This window comes from Crocuta crocuta, unplaced genomic scaffold (assembly GCF_008692635.1).
Source record: "Crocuta crocuta isolate KB4526 unplaced genomic scaffold, BGI_CrCroc_1.0 scaffold30, whole genome shotgun sequence".
Taxonomy (NCBI): domain Eukaryota; kingdom Metazoa; phylum Chordata; class Mammalia; order Carnivora; family Hyaenidae; genus Crocuta; species Crocuta crocuta.
Genome location: NW_027528345.1, coordinates 9235453 through 9251999, shown reverse-complemented (window position 1 = coordinate 9251999; position 16547 = coordinate 9235453). Strand labels below are relative to the sequence as shown.

Sequence of the window (16547 nt, the reverse complement as noted above, 5' to 3'; positions counted from 1 at the left end):
GAGTCACATTGGTTGGTTTGTGGATATTGAACTAGCTCTGCATCCCAGGTATAAATCCCACTTGGTCATGGTGAATAATGTTTTTAATGAATTGTTGGATGCGGTTAGCTAGTATCTTGTTGAGGATTTTTGCATCCATGTTCGTAAGGAAAATTGGTCTGTAATTCTCCTTTTTAGTGGGGTCTTTGTCTGGTTTTGGAATCAAGGTAATGCTGGCCTCACAGAGTTTGGAAATTTTCCTTCGATTTTTATTTTTTGGAACTGCTTCAAAAGAATAGGTGTTAACTCTTTCAATGTTTGGTAGAATTCCACTGGAAAGATATCTGGCCCTGGACTCTTCTTTTTTGGGAGACTTTTAATTACTAATTCAATTTCTTTACTGGTTATGGGTCTGGGTTTTTTTCCCCCCTGTCTTTTATTCCCTCAGAGAGTCCCCCTTAAAATTTCTTGCAGGGCTGGTTTAGTGGTCAGGAACTCCTTTAATTTTTGTTTGGGAAATTTTTTATCTCTCCATCTATTTTGAATGACAGCCTTGCTTGATAAAGATTCTAGGCTGCATATTTTTCCCTTTCAGCACATTGAATATATCCTGCCACTCCTTTCTGGCCTGCCAAGTTCCTGTGGATAGATCTGCTGCAAACCTGATCTGTCTTCTCTTGTAGGTTAAGGACTTTTTCCCCATTGCTGCTTTCATGATTCTTTCCTTGCCTGAATATTTTATGAATTTGACAATGATATGGCTCGTTGAATGGGAGTCCTCTGTGCTTCCTGGATTTTGATGTCTGTGTCTTTCCCCAGGTTAGGAAAGTTTTCCACTCTGATTTGCTCACATAACTCTTCTACCCCTTTTTCTCTCTCTTCATCTTCTCGGATCCCTATGAGTCTGATGTTCCTTTTTAATGAGTCACTGATTTCTCTAATTCTTAAATCATGCTCCTTTGCCTTAGTCTCCTTTTTTTCTGCTTCATTGTTATCCATAAGTTTGTCCTCTATATTGCTAATTTGCTGCTCTGCCTTACCCATCTTTGCCACTCCATTTGAGATTACAGCTCAGTTATAGCTTTTTAAATTTCATCCTAACTAACTTTTATCTCCACATAAAGGAATTCTAATCTCTTTTCGACCCGAGCTAATATTCTTATTATTGTGATTCTAAATTCTGGTTCAGACATCTTGCTTGTATCTGTGTTGATTAAGTTCCTGACTGTCATTTCTTCCTGTTCTTTCTCCTGGGGTGAATACCTTCGTTTCATCATTTTGAAGGAAGAAAGGAAATAATAAGGTTAAAAAAATTAAAATTAAAAATAAAACACACACACACACACACACACACACACACACACAAATCAAATAAAGGATGCTGGATCCTAGGTATATTCTGGTCTGGTTGTTGAAAAGAGCTTGATAGAGAAAAAAGGGAAAGATAATAAAAGGGGGGAAAAAAAAGAAAATGTTTGAAAATTTGAAAAAATAAATACAATAGAATAAAATGAAATGATGGAAGTAAAATAATAGAATTTCAAAAATTTACAAAAAAGTAAAAAATGTAGTAGAAAAAATTAAAAATATTTTTAATAGAAATGGGAAATAAATTTGTCTTTATTCAAGGTAAAGAAAAGAAAAAAAAATTGAATAGATGGACCAGAAAACAGACTGAAGTCCAATTGAATTTACATCAGTTACACATAGAAGTCGAACTATGAAGCACTTTATAGTCTGTAAACCAAGCAGATGGGGAGAGTCTTGTGTGGTTCCTGAAGAGTGAGGTTGGCCTAGCTGGGCGGGGCTTAGTGTAAGGCCCCGTTCTCCACTAGATGGCGCTGCTTTGCTTACTGAGGTAGATTGTTGTGGCGCTTGTAGGTGTGTGTGCACGTGCGCTGGAGAAGGGAAAATGGCGTCACCCAGCTACCCAGTCTCCAGCATTGAAACTCTTTTCCCTGATCAGCAATCGTGCACCTGTCCTTTGTCTCTGGGTTCTGTGCACTCCCCTCTTTTACACTGCCCGTGACCGAGTCGTCAGGTTGCCAGACGCGCCTCCCTCGCTTGAGTTTTATCTCAGATGCTGCTGTGTTTCCCGACCGCTTATTTCTGAGGAACTGGCCCTCTGTGGGAGGGTCTCACCCAGCAATGGCTGGGTTCCGGCCGCACCCAGGGACGTTTATGGGACCATGCTGCTGCTGATGCCCAGAGACTGTGGCTGCCTGCCAGCCTGCCCCAGAAAAAGTTCACAGTATCCTGTAGCAGCAGCATTTCAGGGATTATGGAAAATCACAAGATACATCTGGCACCAGGCTTCACCCTTAATGACCTTGTTCCAGCTCCAGTGAATGTGGTTCTCCGGGGTCCACTGGGGCCTTTGCCCACAGGAGGCCGCACAGCCTCTACCAAATCTCCTCCCAGCAGGGGAACTGCCTCTCCCTGTGTGGCCCAAGGACCCCCAGACTTCACTCTGCTCCTGGGGATTCGCCCTTCTCACCAGAGCACTGCCAGGTATCGAGCTGCAGAGTTTCAGACTCTGTGCTTCCCCTGTTTATGGAGCCTATGGAATTTAAATCCTCTCCTTTCTCCCATTTGTATTCGGTCCCTTTTATCTCCAGCTGCTTTATGGTTGGGGGAGGAATGCTTTCTCTACTCTCCCCCCCATTCGACTGCCTCCCATCTCTGTTCTCTCTCTGCAAGCAAAAACACCCCCTCTCCTCCACGGCTTTCTCCCCCAGTTCATCCTTCCGTGCCTCATACCTGCTGAGTTCTCTGGTTCAGGTTCTGCAGATTGTTGTGTTAATCCTCAAATCAGTTTTCTAGGTGTGCAGGATGGTTTAGTGTTGATCTGGTTGTATTTCAGAGATGAGAGACACAAAAACACTTCGATGCTGCTCCACCTTCTTGGTCCCTCCCCCTATTTTTATTTTTTTAAGTAGACTTAACGCCATTGTGGAGTCCAATGTGGGGCTTGAAGTCATGACCCTAAGATCAAGACCTGAGTTGAAATAAACAATTTGGATTCTTAACTGCCTGAGCCACCCAGGTGTCCTGAGGTCTTACCCTTTTTAAATCCATACTGCAGCCAGAATGATTTTCAGAAACAAGCTTTATTTGGTCTTTCCACTGCTTACGCCAACCTCTAACTTTCACTGGTACCTCATTGTCAGGAAAATAAACAACCTCTTTAGCATGGCACTTAAGACCATTCATGATCCAACCTTAATTATCTAATGACAGTTGTTTCAAAGAAATGTTCTTTTTCTCATGTGCTACTTTCCAACCATACTCAACTTCTTGGGTTTATTTGAAAAGGAAACATTAAAATATGACCAAATGAATGGGATTTGGATTCAGAAGGAATTGGATTTTAAAAGTTTGGGGTGCCTGGGTGGCTCATTTGGTAGAGTGTGCTACTCGATCTGGAAATTGTAAGTTCAAACCCCATGTTGGGTATAGAGATTACTTAAAATCTTTAAGGGAGCCTGGCTGGCTCAGTCAGTGGAGCATATGACTCTTGTTCTTGGGGTTGTGAGTTTGAGCTCCACATTGAGTGTAGAGATGGCTTAGAAATAAAATCTTTAAAGAAATAATAAAAAATTTTAATGAAAATAAGAAATGTGTGTGGGCCCCTGGGTGGCTCAGTCGGTTAAGCGTCCGACTTTGGCTGAGGTCATTATCTCACGGTTCGTAGGTTTGAGTCCCGTGTCGGGCTCTGTGCTGACTGACAGCTCAGAGCCTGGAGCATGTTTCAGATTCTGTGTCTCCCTCTCTCTGACCCTCCCCTGCTCATGCTGTCTCTCTCTCTCTCTCAGAAATAAATAAAACATTTAAAAAAATTTTTTAAATAAAAATAAAAAATGTGCCAAAGGTTTATTTTGTAGCTGTTACTAGATTAAAAAATTTCCTTTCTGTTTCTGGTTAGCTAAATTTTAAAAAAAATCACTGATGATGAATTTTATTAGAATAATTCTATGTCTATTGAGATGCTTATATTTCTTTTTTAATCTCTAAAATTTGAAAAGCATAGATTTATTTCTAACTTAAAACATTCCTCATATTCCTTGTATAAACCCAACTGGTAATTATTTATTAGTCTTTTTACATATTCTTAGATTCCTAGATTTAGTTTTCATATGTACTGGGATTTTTGGCATCTCAGTTTAGAAGTGAAGTTGGCCAGTAATTTTCCTTTCTTGTTTTGTTGTCATGGTTATATTACCCTCATAAAATGGGTTGGGCTTCTATCATCTCTTTCCATTCTTTGGAATAATTTGTGTAAGTTTAGAATTATTTCTTCCTTGAATATTTATTAGATATTGCCTATGGCAACGTGGGACTTCAGGGTTTTTTCATTGTTGTTGCCGTTGCTTTCTGTGGGAAAATACTTATTTTCTGATTTATTTAATGGTAAATGATTGTTAAATGTACTGTTTCTTATGTCAGTTTTGGTAAGTTATACTTTTTCTAAGAATTTTCCCATTACGTAAACTTCAAATTTATTACAAAGTTGTTTGTAATATAATCCTATCTATTGGAGACTGAATCATATTTAGTGATTCTCTTTTTTTCATTCTTCTAATCGGTTATCAGTGCATTCTCCATTTTGTCTTAGTCTCTCTAAATGTTTATCAATTTCCTTTGTCTTTCCTGAGAACCAACTTGGGGTTGAGTTGTTCTTTTGGATTTTTTTCTATTTTATTGATTGTGCCTTTATCTTTATTATTTCTTCCTACTTTCTTTCTGCCTCAAATAAATCTATTTATATCTAATAATGCTTTTGCCTTAAAGTATATTTTGCCTGATATTAATATATGTATACTAGCTTCTTTCAATTAGTGTTTGTATGTATTTCCTTTTACCATCATTTTATTTTATTTTTGAAGCTTATTTATTTATTTTGAGAGAGAGAGAGGTGGAATGCCAAGCAGGCTCTCTGCTAGCAGCACAGAGCCCAGTGCAGGGCTTGATCTCATGAACCATGAGATCGTGGCCTGAGCCAAAATCAGAGTTGGATGCTTAACCAACTGAGCCACCCAGGCATCCCACCATCATTTTATTTTTTAATTGAAGTCTAATTGACATAGAATATCCTATTAATTTTAGGTATATGTTATAGTGATTTGATATTTTTATATATTATGAAATGTTCCCCATGATAAGCCTAGGGTCCATGCCATCTTTTTAGATTAAACTTTTTTTTTTAAGTTTATTTATTTACTTTGAGAGAGAGAGAATCCCAAGCAGGCTCTGTACAGTCAGCACAGAGCCAGATGTAGGGCTCAAGCTCACGAACCGGGAGACCATGACCTGAACTGAAATCAAGAGTTGCACTCTCAACTGATCCAGCCATCCAGGTGCCCCACATAGTACATATATTGTAAATAGTAGTATTTTTTAATGTTTATTTATGTTGAGAGCAGGGAGGGGCACAGAGAGAGAGAGGGAGAGAGAGAATCCCAAGTAGGCTCCGAGCTGCCAGTGCAGAGCCTGACACAGGGCTTGATGCCATGTACCATGAGATCATGACCGGAGCCAAAATCGAGAGCTGGATGCTCAAATAACTGATTTTAAAACAAAGCATTTTTTTTTGCAAAGCATATACTTTATATAAATTTTGTTTCTTGTTTTTTAATATTTATTTATTTTTGGGAGAGAGAAATAGAATGAGAGAGAGGGAGACACAGAATCCAATACAGGCTCCAGGCTCCTAGCTGTCAGCACAGCTGACGTATATATATGTATATATATATCTCCTGTTCATGTCTTCAATTAGCAATAATCACGCCTCGGATAAACTTCATTGGCTACGATACTGCCACTGCGCAAAGCTTCTTGTTCATGTCTTTATGACTTTATTTTCTTCCTTTCACACTTTTACCTTACCACCTGCTTCTCACTTGCTTTGTATTTGAGCATTAATTGATAAATAAGTGAACCTAGAACCTATAACTTTTATTGAGTACCTACTAATGTTCCCAGTATTATGCTAGGCTCTTGGGCAGGTAGCTGGCTTTCTCTTGCCTTTTTGGTGCTCATACTGTAGTGTGAGAGGGAATTCATTGCCATCTCTTCTCATACTCCCATTCTGGAGCACTGAGTCTTCAAGCAATACTTCTTTTTTCCTTCAGTTCCACTTGATGGCAGCTTCTTCTAAACCGATATCTGTACATGGTGTCAGGGATCCTCTTGGAGGCAAGTGCTAAAATGACTAGCACAAATTCTGTAGTTTAGTGCTCTCAGCTACTTTCTCCTTCCTGCCACGGCACCATGTTCACATCAAGTCATGATTCCCACAGCCAGCTGAGTGTGGCAGAAGTACTGAGGCGGGCCCATTTCTAGGAGACTCAGGGTCCTCTGATGATGAATGACTTTGGTTCATGGACTCCCCACTGACCTTACCAAATGTAGAATTGCCCTGCATTTTAGGATGCTTTCTACCCAATCCTCTCTCTCTTTCATGAGGGTCAGGCATGCTTTGTAGTCTGTTGGCACCTGGTTTGTAGCACTTTGTTACAGCAGCTCTAGGAACGTAATACACTTGGGTAAGTCAGTAATATTTATGGGTCTTGGTTTCCTCACTGTTTACATGTATTCTCTCTCTATCTCTTTTTTTTAACGTTTATGTATTTTTGAGAGACAGAGACACAGAGCGTGAGTAGGGGAGGGGCAGAGAGAGAGGGAGACACAGAATCTGGAGCAGACTCCCGGATCCGAGCTGTCATCACAAAGCCTGACGCGGGGCTGGAATTCACCAACCGTGAGATCATGACTTGAGCTGAAGTCAGCCTCTTAACCAACTGAGCCACCCAAGCGCCCCACCTCACTGTTTACAAAAGAGGATTGTGGGGTGCCTGGTTAGGCGTCCAGCTCTTGATTTCGGCTCAGGTCACGATCTCACAGTTTGTGAAATCCAACTCCAGGTCAGGCTGTGTGCTGACAACATGGAGCCTGCTTGGGATGCAATCTCATTCTCTCTCTGCCCCTCCCCTCTCTCAAAATAAAGAAACTAAACTTAAAAAAAAAAAAAAAGAGGGAGCGCCTGGGTGGCTCAGGTTAGATGCTGAGTTAAGCATCTAACTCGATTTTGGCTCAGGTCATGATCTCACAGTTCGTGGGATTGATTCCCGTGTTGGGCTCTGCACTAACAGTGCTGAGTCTGTTTGAGATTCTCTGTCTCCTCTCTCTCTTCCCCTTCCCTGCTTGTATGCTCTCTTTCTCTCTCTCTCAAGTAAATAAACTTAAAAAAAAACCCCAAAGATTGTAATAAATTATATATAAAATTCTTTGGGCAAATTAGTTTATCTCTTATGCCTTAGCTTCCCTTTCTGTGAAGTGAAGATGAATCTATAACCGTGCCTGGCACATAGAAGCACTAAGTAAGTGTAAACCAGTAGAGTTAGTACTAATAAACAGCAGTAGTAATTCTTCCACTTCTGGCAATCTATAGTGTGTCACCAATCCCATGGGATAAGCAGCTTAGATGTCTAGTGAATGCTGAGAAAGAGAGCTTAACAGGAGGAGAAATGTTCTGTAATTTAGGGATGAGGACCAAGTAAGGAGTGGAACAAGCAGAAAGGCATCCTAAATAGCTGTGACAGAGTCAGATGCAGGCAGAAGGGCATTCTTAAAGCAATAGGTCCTCTCACCTCCACACTAATGCAGGGGGAGAAATTTATTCTCTCAGAGTTCCAGAAGCCATTAGTCTGAAGTCAAGGTGTTGGCAGGACCATGTTCTCTCAGAAACCTGTGGGGGAAAACTCCTTCCTTTCCTCATCCTGGCTTCTGGTGGTTTGCCTGCAAATTTGGGCATTCCTTGGCTTGCAGCTTCATAACTCCAATCTCTGTCTTCATCACATGTCATTTTCCCTGTATTTGTTTGTATCTTCGCATGGCTGTCATCTTCGAAGGATTCAATCATATTGGATTAGGGGCCCACCCTACTTCAGAATAATCAGGTCTTCACTAATTATATTTGCAAAGACCCTACTTCCAAATAAGTTCACATTCCAAGGTTCTGGCAGTTAGGACTTTAACTATCTTTCTCGGCGGCCACAATTCAACCCATAAAAGCAAGTAGCTAGTGTCAGAGCTGATGTAAGAATCCAAATAGACTCATGAGTAAAATCACTTTACATGGAGCCCTGTATGAGTCTGTATTCTTAAAATGAATTTATTCCAGTTGTGTAGGATATTAATTCTGAAGTTTTATTTGAATCTCTTTCCTTTGAGGTAGAGTGCAGTTTTGAGATTTATATCTTATTCTTGCTTTTTGTTGACTCTTACCAGTTTTCTTTTTTTAAAGTTTATTTATTTATTTTGAGAGAGAGCGAGCAAGAGAATAGAGGGAGAGAGAGAAAATCCCAAGCGGACTCTGCTCTCTCACTCTCCCACACAGGGCTTGAGCTCCGGAACCATGAGATGGTGACCTGAACCTAAATCAAGAGGCAGTGGTTTAACCAACTGAGCCACCCAGGCACCCCTCTTTTTTAAAACAGCTTTTTTGAGGCATAATTGATATAGAATAAACTGCACATAGTTAATGTAAAGAATTTGCCAAAATATACATTTTGACATATGTATAAACTTATGAATAATAATAAACTCATCACAATAAAGATAGTAAACATATCCATTGCTCTGAAAACTTTTTTGGGTCCTTGTGTAGTGTCTCCCCTCCCCCCATTCCTTCCTTTTTTTAAAAAATGTTTATTTATTTTTAAATGTTTTATTTATTTCTGAGAGAGAGAGCGAGCGTGAGCAGGGGAGGGTCAGAGAGAGAGGGAGACACAGAATCTGAAACAGGCTCCAGGCTCTGAGCTAGCTGTCAGCACAGAGTCCGACGTGGGGCTCAAACCCACGAACCATGAGATCATGACCTGAGCCGAAGTCAGACGCTCAACTGACTGAGCCACCCAGGCGCCCCAATGTTTATTTATTTTTGAGAGAGAGAGAGAGCAATAGCAGAGGAGAGGCAGAGAGAGAGCCAGACAGAATCCAAAGCAGACTCCGATGCAGGACTCAAACCCATGAACCATGAGATACTGACTTGAGCTGAAGTCAGATGCTCAACCCACTGAACCACACAGGTGCCCCTACCTCACAATCCTTCTATCCCCTTTCCNCCACGAACTGTGAGATCATGACCTAAGCGAAAGTGGACGCTTAACCGACTAAGCCACCCAGGCGCTCCAGCTTCTATCCCCTTTCCAAAGCAACCACTGATCTGCTTTCTGTCACTATGGTTTGCACTTTCTAGAGTTTTATATAAATGGAATTATATAAATTTGTATAAATGGATTATATACTCTATTTTGGCCTGACTTCTTTCATTTAGTATAATTATTTTGATTTTTAATCATATTGTGTATATCAGTAGTTCCTTTTTATTGCTTTTATTACATGGATATTTTGCAGTTTCTTTATCCCTTATACATTGATGGACATTGGCTTACTTCCAGAATTTGGCTTTTACAAATAAAGCATTTATGAACACTTTTGTATGTGCATTTGTATGCACATATACTTCCTTTATTCTTGGGTAAGCACATGAGTGGGATCGCTGGATCAAACTAAAACTTGCCAAAATGGTTTTACCATTTTACATTCTTGATAGTGGTGCATGACAGTTTATTCCTCAGTATCCTTGTCAACTCTTGGTATGGTCAGTCTTTTTCACTTTAGTCATTCTAATGGGTGTGTAGTGGTATCTCATTGTTGTTTTAATTCGCTTTATCCTCATGATTAACTGATTAACAATGAGGTAATCTTTTCATCAGATGCTTATTTGCCATCTGTATATCTTCTTTGGTCAAATGTCTGTTCAAAGTTCCCCTACTCTTGGCCATACTTATCAGAGAGGGTTTGTAACCCTGATGTCCAAACTTTTCTTTCCCTCCCTTCAAACTGTGAGGTCAGTATTGCTCAATTAAGGATTTCTAAAAATGTGAACAACAAACTCATTCTGCTTTTTCTGGAGAAAAGAAAGCTTATTGGTTTTGAGTAAAATGATACAGTACAAGATCAGAGCACTAATTGTGTGCGTCATGAGTTTTTCCCATCCAGAGAAGAACTTTGCTAACTCTACGGCTGGATGTTCTCTACCCTGGGGTCTTTTCTGCTGTGGGATGAAATGATTGCTTGCCTTTCTTTCCAGTGCAGCTTCCTTTGGTGTAGCAGAGAGAGAGAGAGAGAGAAAAGGACGAGTTTTTAAGACCAATGTTATATTTGATTCCACAGCTCTGAGGCAAACTATTTCAAAGTCCAGTTTATATCTGGATCTTGGGATGATGAGAAAAGTCTGCTATTACGTCTTCTGTGCTTTCTGTTAAATGTTTATTTTTTAAATGAGTGAAAAAGTTCACAGCTGGTTAGAATCATAGATGTGTGTCTGTTCCTTCTAAGACCACAGAGAGCTCTGAGGTGAATAGGTGAATAAAAGATAACAAGAGCAGCCATATGGATAGCTGGTTGATTCAGCACCATTTATTGAAAATGTCATCCTTTCCCCACTGCAATACCTTGTCCTATCAGTCAATTGGCCAGGTTTGTGAGAGTCACCGTTCTGTTGCACTAATCTGTTTGGCTATCTGTACCCCCATACCACACTGTCATAATTACTGTAGTTTTGTAACAGGTCTTGATATCTGGTAGTGTGAGTCTTCTGGTTTTGTTTTTCTTTACATTGCCTCAACTATTCCTCAGATGATTTTCATAGAATTAAAAAGAACAATTTTGCATTTTCAGGGGTGAATAAAAATATCCTGCATCTAAAACTCTGTCAAAATAAGCATCCCAAAGGAGAAAAAAAATTTTGTTTCACAAATGCCTAACCAACATTTACAAAAACTATCCTTACACTCCCATCATTGGTTTAATGCAAGGAGAGGAAAGGAGCTATATTAGATTTTGATTAAGGGCCAATTTATATTAGTTACTGGTTGGATTATTCTGGGTGGGGACATTAGATTCCCATCCTTGGTTTGCAGTATGATAAAGGGTAAGGCCCTCATCTAAATCCCTTTTCAGGGCAACTAACCACAAAGTAAAGGCTCAGTAAACATATTTTAACTAAATGTAATACAAATGCATCAAGGGAGGTACAGCATCTGAATCCTCACGTTAGAGTCCTACTGGTAATCTAAGTATGGGTAGGATTTGTGGTGATCATGTAAATGGGAGGATTCTGAGAAGACACAAGGGTGAGGAAGAGTATCAGTTGTTGTTCTGTCTCAAACCACCCGAAAACTCAGTGGCTTATAACAGCATTTTTCCCCCCTGCTCCTGGGTCTAGTGGATTTTTGATTGGGTGGAGTGGGAAGGGACTCTAGGAGCCAGGATTTGGGCTGGTTTCAAGTCTGTACCACATGTTTTATTCTGGGCCCCAGGTGAGGGTGAGGGGACAGTGAGTACCTGGGGCATGCTTTTGTCTGGCAGTCACAGGAGCACAAGAGCCAGGAGAAACCATGCAATCACATTTTTAGTTTCTACTTGTGTCAACATCTGCTAACATTCTATTGGCAAAGCAAGTCACATAACCAAGGTCAACATCCATGTGGTGGGTGGGTACTCTGTCCATTGTAGTGCTCTGGAAGATCCCATGATGGAGGGAGTGGGTAAAGAATTGGGAATAGTAATTCATTCTAGCACAGGGTGCTTGGATGGTTACGAGACCACAAATATTTAAAAAGGAGATTGTGGGAATCTGTTTTTCATCTTTTGTTGAATCATCCATTGACAGTCTATAAAAGATGTTGGAGATCCCAAGAAAAGAGCTAGAGAGAAGACGGGAGAATTCCTTGGACAGAATTGGTATACTCTCATTACCTGAGGGTGACCACGAATGTCATGGTACCTGCCTGAGTTTTTATTCAGAGGTGGAAGAACCTGTCCACAAAGTATATGTAAAGGGATGGTGGGGCGCAAAAATACTGTTATATAGAAACATTTACACCATAGGAATGTGATTATGATTTACTTTATTAAATGATTTATTAATTACTGTGGCAGAAACTACTAGTTGTCCATCCAAATCCATTTTCCCTTTTTCCTGTAATAATAGGATTATTATTGTTAACAGGGCCCAGGCTGCCTAGCTGGTACTATATTTCCTAAGCCTCCTTGCATCTGAGAGTGGCTTGCAATTATATTCTGTCTTTGGAGTATAAAAGGATGTGACATGTGCCTCCTTCAGGCCTGGAACTTAAAACATTGCATGTGTGTTTCTCCAAACTTACTTCCTGTCCTCAATTTAGAGCACAGAGTGTCTTCAATCTAGCTTTGTCCTTGTAGGACAATACCCTAGGGCAGTGCTTTTCATTTCTTTTTTAATGCATAAGGGTCATCTGGAGAGTTTATTAAAACAGAGATTAAGGGGTGCATGAGTGGCCCAGTTGGTTGAGTTTCCGACTCTTGATTTTGGCTCAGGTCATGATCTCACAGTCATGAGATCAAGCCCTGTGTAGGGCCCTGTGCTGAGTGTGAAGCCTATTTAAGATTCTCTTCCTCCCTATCCCTCCCCCACTTGCATGTACTCTCTCAAAAAAAAAAAAAAATTTAAAAACCACAGAGATTAAAACAGTGATTCAGTAGATCTGCTGTGGGCCCAAGAATTTTCTTTTCATTTATTTTCTTTTTAGTTTTATTTATTTATTTTGAGAGAAAGAGACCACTTTCACGAGCAGAGGAGGGCCAGAAAGAAAGGTAGAGTAAGAATCCCGAGCAATCTCTGCGCTGCTGGTGCAGAGCCTGACATGGGACTCAATTTCACAAACTGTGAGATCATGACCTGAGCTGAAATCAAGAGTTGGATGCTTAAATGACTGATCCACCCAGGTATCCCAAGAATTTGCGTTTCTAACAAGTATCCAGATGTTCATGCTGCTGGTCTGTGGACCACACTTTGAATAGCGTTTCTTTAAAGGATGGTGGAGATGGAAGATGGAAGGAATCTGAATTTCTGAATGTCTGTGTGGGACAAAGGACCTTGTCTACACACCTTGGACTGTTTTGTGAGAACTCCATGTTTTTGGGGTTCTGTTATAGCAGCTTAGTCATTTACCATAGCCAACATGATCATCCTGACATTCTGCCGGTCCTACTCTATGTCTAAACTGAATGTCTCCTACAATTTTTTTCTCTTTCGTTTTGAACTCTCCTTCCTGGTGATGGAGAATAATATCAGCCACCTCTACTAAATGAATTTCATAAGAACTTGCATCAAGAATGCTATATTCAACTGTCAATTTCAGTCTCACGCAGTTCTCAGGAAAGGATTTTCCTTAACTCGCTTTCCAGAGGAGATACGGGGAACTTCAGCGATAGGCTTGGAGAGATCAGGATCTCCCGGTGTCTATAGCAGGTAGCCAGTCTCCATTGTAACCCAGCCCTTAAACATGATACTTGGGTTTGCCTGGGTGGCTCAGTTGGTTGGGCGTCCGACTTCGGCTCAGGTCATGATCTCGCGGTTGATGGGTTCAAGCCCCGCATCTGGCTCTGTGCTGACAGCTAGCTCAGAGCCTGGAGCCGTTTTGGATTCTGTGTCTCCCTCTCTCTCTCTGACCCTCCCATGCTCAAGCTGTGTCTTTCTCTCTCTCAGAAATTAAAATAAATAAATAAATAAATAAATAAAAAACATGATACTTGAGATAACTGAACTTGAATAACTTTTATTTTGGAGGCAGAGATGGGGGTGGGAGGTGGAAATTCAGAGCTTCCAAGAGCCTTGAGGAATTACCCTGCCTTCTGGGCCACTTTCTCCAGGAGCCATATTCAGTGACAGTCTCACAGATTACAATTGGCCAGGTATCTGGACAAATTCTTGCCTTTGCAGTGTTTTACCCAGGCCACCCTAAGAATAGAGAAATATAGCATAGATCAGGGGCAGGGCAGGAGTGTATAGGGGCTCAGATGAGAGGGAATATAGGGTCTGCAGGCTGGACTCAGTTTATGCTATAGGAGAGACTCAGATAGGGAGGGTTTGTGCATCCAAGAATGTGTGCCACAGGGATGCCTGGGGTGAGCGCATCACAATATTACTTTGCCTCATTTCACATTGGGAGAAGAGTCTCAGCTCCCTACAAAGCCCCAGGGAGAATCCTATGGCAGAGATGCTGATTATTTTATCAGCATCCCGAATACTGTGTGGGTCCATCCCTAGCAGCGTGGCTGGTCATTGCTCTGCATATTCTGCTTACCAGGCAGACATCTCGTTAGGATCTTTCACAACCCTTTTGGCACAGGCAATGTCATCACTGATGTTGTCATCCAGAAACCCTGAAAGCAAAAGTGGCTGAGCAGGGAGGGAAACATCCCTTTTCCTGTTTCATTAATCAATGACTTTTTTGAGGGGACTTCCCAGAGGAAATGGAGCCAGAGTCAGAAACTATCTCTGGAGTCCTGGTGGGTTTGCCTTCTGTTTGCCTAGGTTTTCTTGCCTTGCTTTGAATCTGTCTCTGAACATTGTTCCTTCTGGAGGGCATCCAGGACATACCTGAGGGACCCGGGAGAGCCTGTGTTTTCAGGAAAAACTTAGTGTGTCCAGAGTGCTATTGTGGGGTATGTGGACTGGTGATGCAGTCATGTGTGTGCCAGGAACAGGATGACATGTCTTGAGGGATGGGGACCCAGGAAGGTAAGGCTTAGTCAGAGATCAGTGTATCTTTCTTTCTCCTTTTTGGCAGGAGGAGCTCTCTGGAGGACTGTTTGGGCCCCTTTCTTCCCTGTCCTCAGCTTCTATGGCACTGGCTGAGGGTCAGGTGTTAGGGAGCAGTGCACCTGCCCCATGTCACCCAGCCTTCAGAGGGGAAGGTGTCCTTACGGCTGCACATTATGTTGCAGGCATTTGCTGAGGGGTAGGAGTTGTTTGTGCACCACCACTTGCTGTTGAGCTGGAAGATCCCATAGTCACTGCTGCCATTGGCATTTTTCCCATTGAAGGCCCGGGTGTTGAAGTTACTCTCGTGCTCAGCCATGCAGACCCCTGTGTCAGAGAGAACAAAAGGTGTGGCTAAAAAGGAGGATTGTTTTGTGATGAGACACAACTTCTGCTATACAAGAACTGCAAGAAAGTCCCCTAAGGTTAAAATGAAAAGACAATGAGATCCTCAGTGTTAGATTTATATATGTGTGTACGCACACACATACACACACACACATTTTAAATAGGCTCCACACCCACAATTTGTTAAATAAATGCATTTGAAATGCCTGATAATCAGTCAGTCACAGTCTGTTTCCTAGTCTACATTTTCAGCCTCATCTCCCAGCCAAATATCCAACTCTTGCCTTGTATATTCACTTTTTGCCTTCTATCCCCAAGTATATGGAAGGGAAGAGGTGGAGAAGTAATGGAGGGGCATCTTAGAAGGGAGCCCAAAAAAGCCATCCTTTAGGGGGACAAGAAAAGATATGTTTGGCATGAATAAAAATGAAGATATCCAAGGGAAATTGAAATAACTTTATGTGTTGTGACTAATGAGATGGGTGACCGAGATTCTCAATCCTTGCACCTTGTCATCATCTCCCCTTCTGTTCTCACAATTCCCTTCCCACTCTCTCGTGATACAGATAGAACAGACTTTAGACAAACTCAACAGATGGAGGTTAGTTTTTGGTGGACAAAAGGGCAGGGGAGAGGGTGGGAGGCAGCACCAGCTCTGCTGCAGGGACTTGGACTAAAAAGGATGCAGATGAAAGCCAAGGTGGTGGGAGCAAAGCTGCAAGTTGTTAGGTGAGTCTCTGGGTGGGTCCAAGGAAGTATTCCAGGCCACTGGGTAGGAAGGAGATTTGGGGGAACAGAAGAAGAAACTCTATTATAGATCAGATGATCCCTGGTGGAAAGAGAGAAGAGGAGATCCTGATAGGAGTGGCAAGGCAGCAGAGGTGGAGACAATGGGAGCATTCAGGGAGTGGAAGAGAGCCCTGACAAACGAGTAAGTCACAAAGTGAAAAGGGAGAGATTGCTTGGTCAGGGAAGAAGGACTCTTGGGGAAGAGATAGAAAGAATGATGAGAAGTCCATACTCACAGTTCGCCAGGCTGTAGCCGTGGAAGCCATCCATTCCCTCTGCCTTCAGCTTGCGGGCCAGCTCACACTTGGAAAAGATTTTGGCCTCATATGCTGCAAAGCAGCAGCCAAGGAGGGAGATTATCAGAATGGACCTCATTTCGGTAGCTGGTGGAACCCCAGTCTGCTATGTCCAGGATGCTGTAGTCTCTTATACCCTTCGGGCACAAAGATGTCTCTGGTTGGGCAATAATGCTGGCAGCTATGCCGGGAAGGACATTGCTGTCCAAGGCCAATTCCCCAAACTGGCCCAGCCAGGGTGAACTTCAGGGAAGGGGATGTAACCAAGAATAATACCAGGAATAAAGTCTCATTTTGGTGGGGGTGGGTCCTGGATTTGAGCAAATGCAGGGAGGAGGTGAAATGGGGAGAGAAGGGAGTTGGTAGGAAAAAGTATTGTTTTCTTTTTCCTCTCCTCGCCTCTCTCCTCTCCTCTCCTCTCCTCTCCTCTCCTCTCCTTCCCTCCCCTCCTCTCCCTTCCCCCCTCCCCTCCCCTTCCCTCT

General features: G+C 41.9%; 1 protein-coding gene and 1 pseudogene across 1 annotated transcript; both read right to left on the bottom strand.

Moving 5' to 3' along the window:
* Positions 1–5693: 5693 nt before the first annotated feature.
* On the bottom strand, positions 5694–5812 carry LOC144222994 (U4 spliceosomal RNA; annotated as a pseudogene).
* A 7949-nt stretch (positions 5813–13761) lies between these two features.
* On the bottom strand, positions 13762–16144 carry LOC144222872 (lysozyme C, milk isozyme). The gene is made up of 4 exons (XM_077753575.1): positions 16006–16144; positions 14798–14959; positions 14175–14253; positions 13762–13828 (listed from the first exon to the last, which is right to left on the bottom strand). Exons 1-4 carry the CDS (start codon positions 16142–16144, stop codon positions 13762–13764), a joined length of 447 nt encoding a protein of 148 aa, XP_077609701.1.
* Positions 16145–16547: the final 403 nt, after the last annotated feature.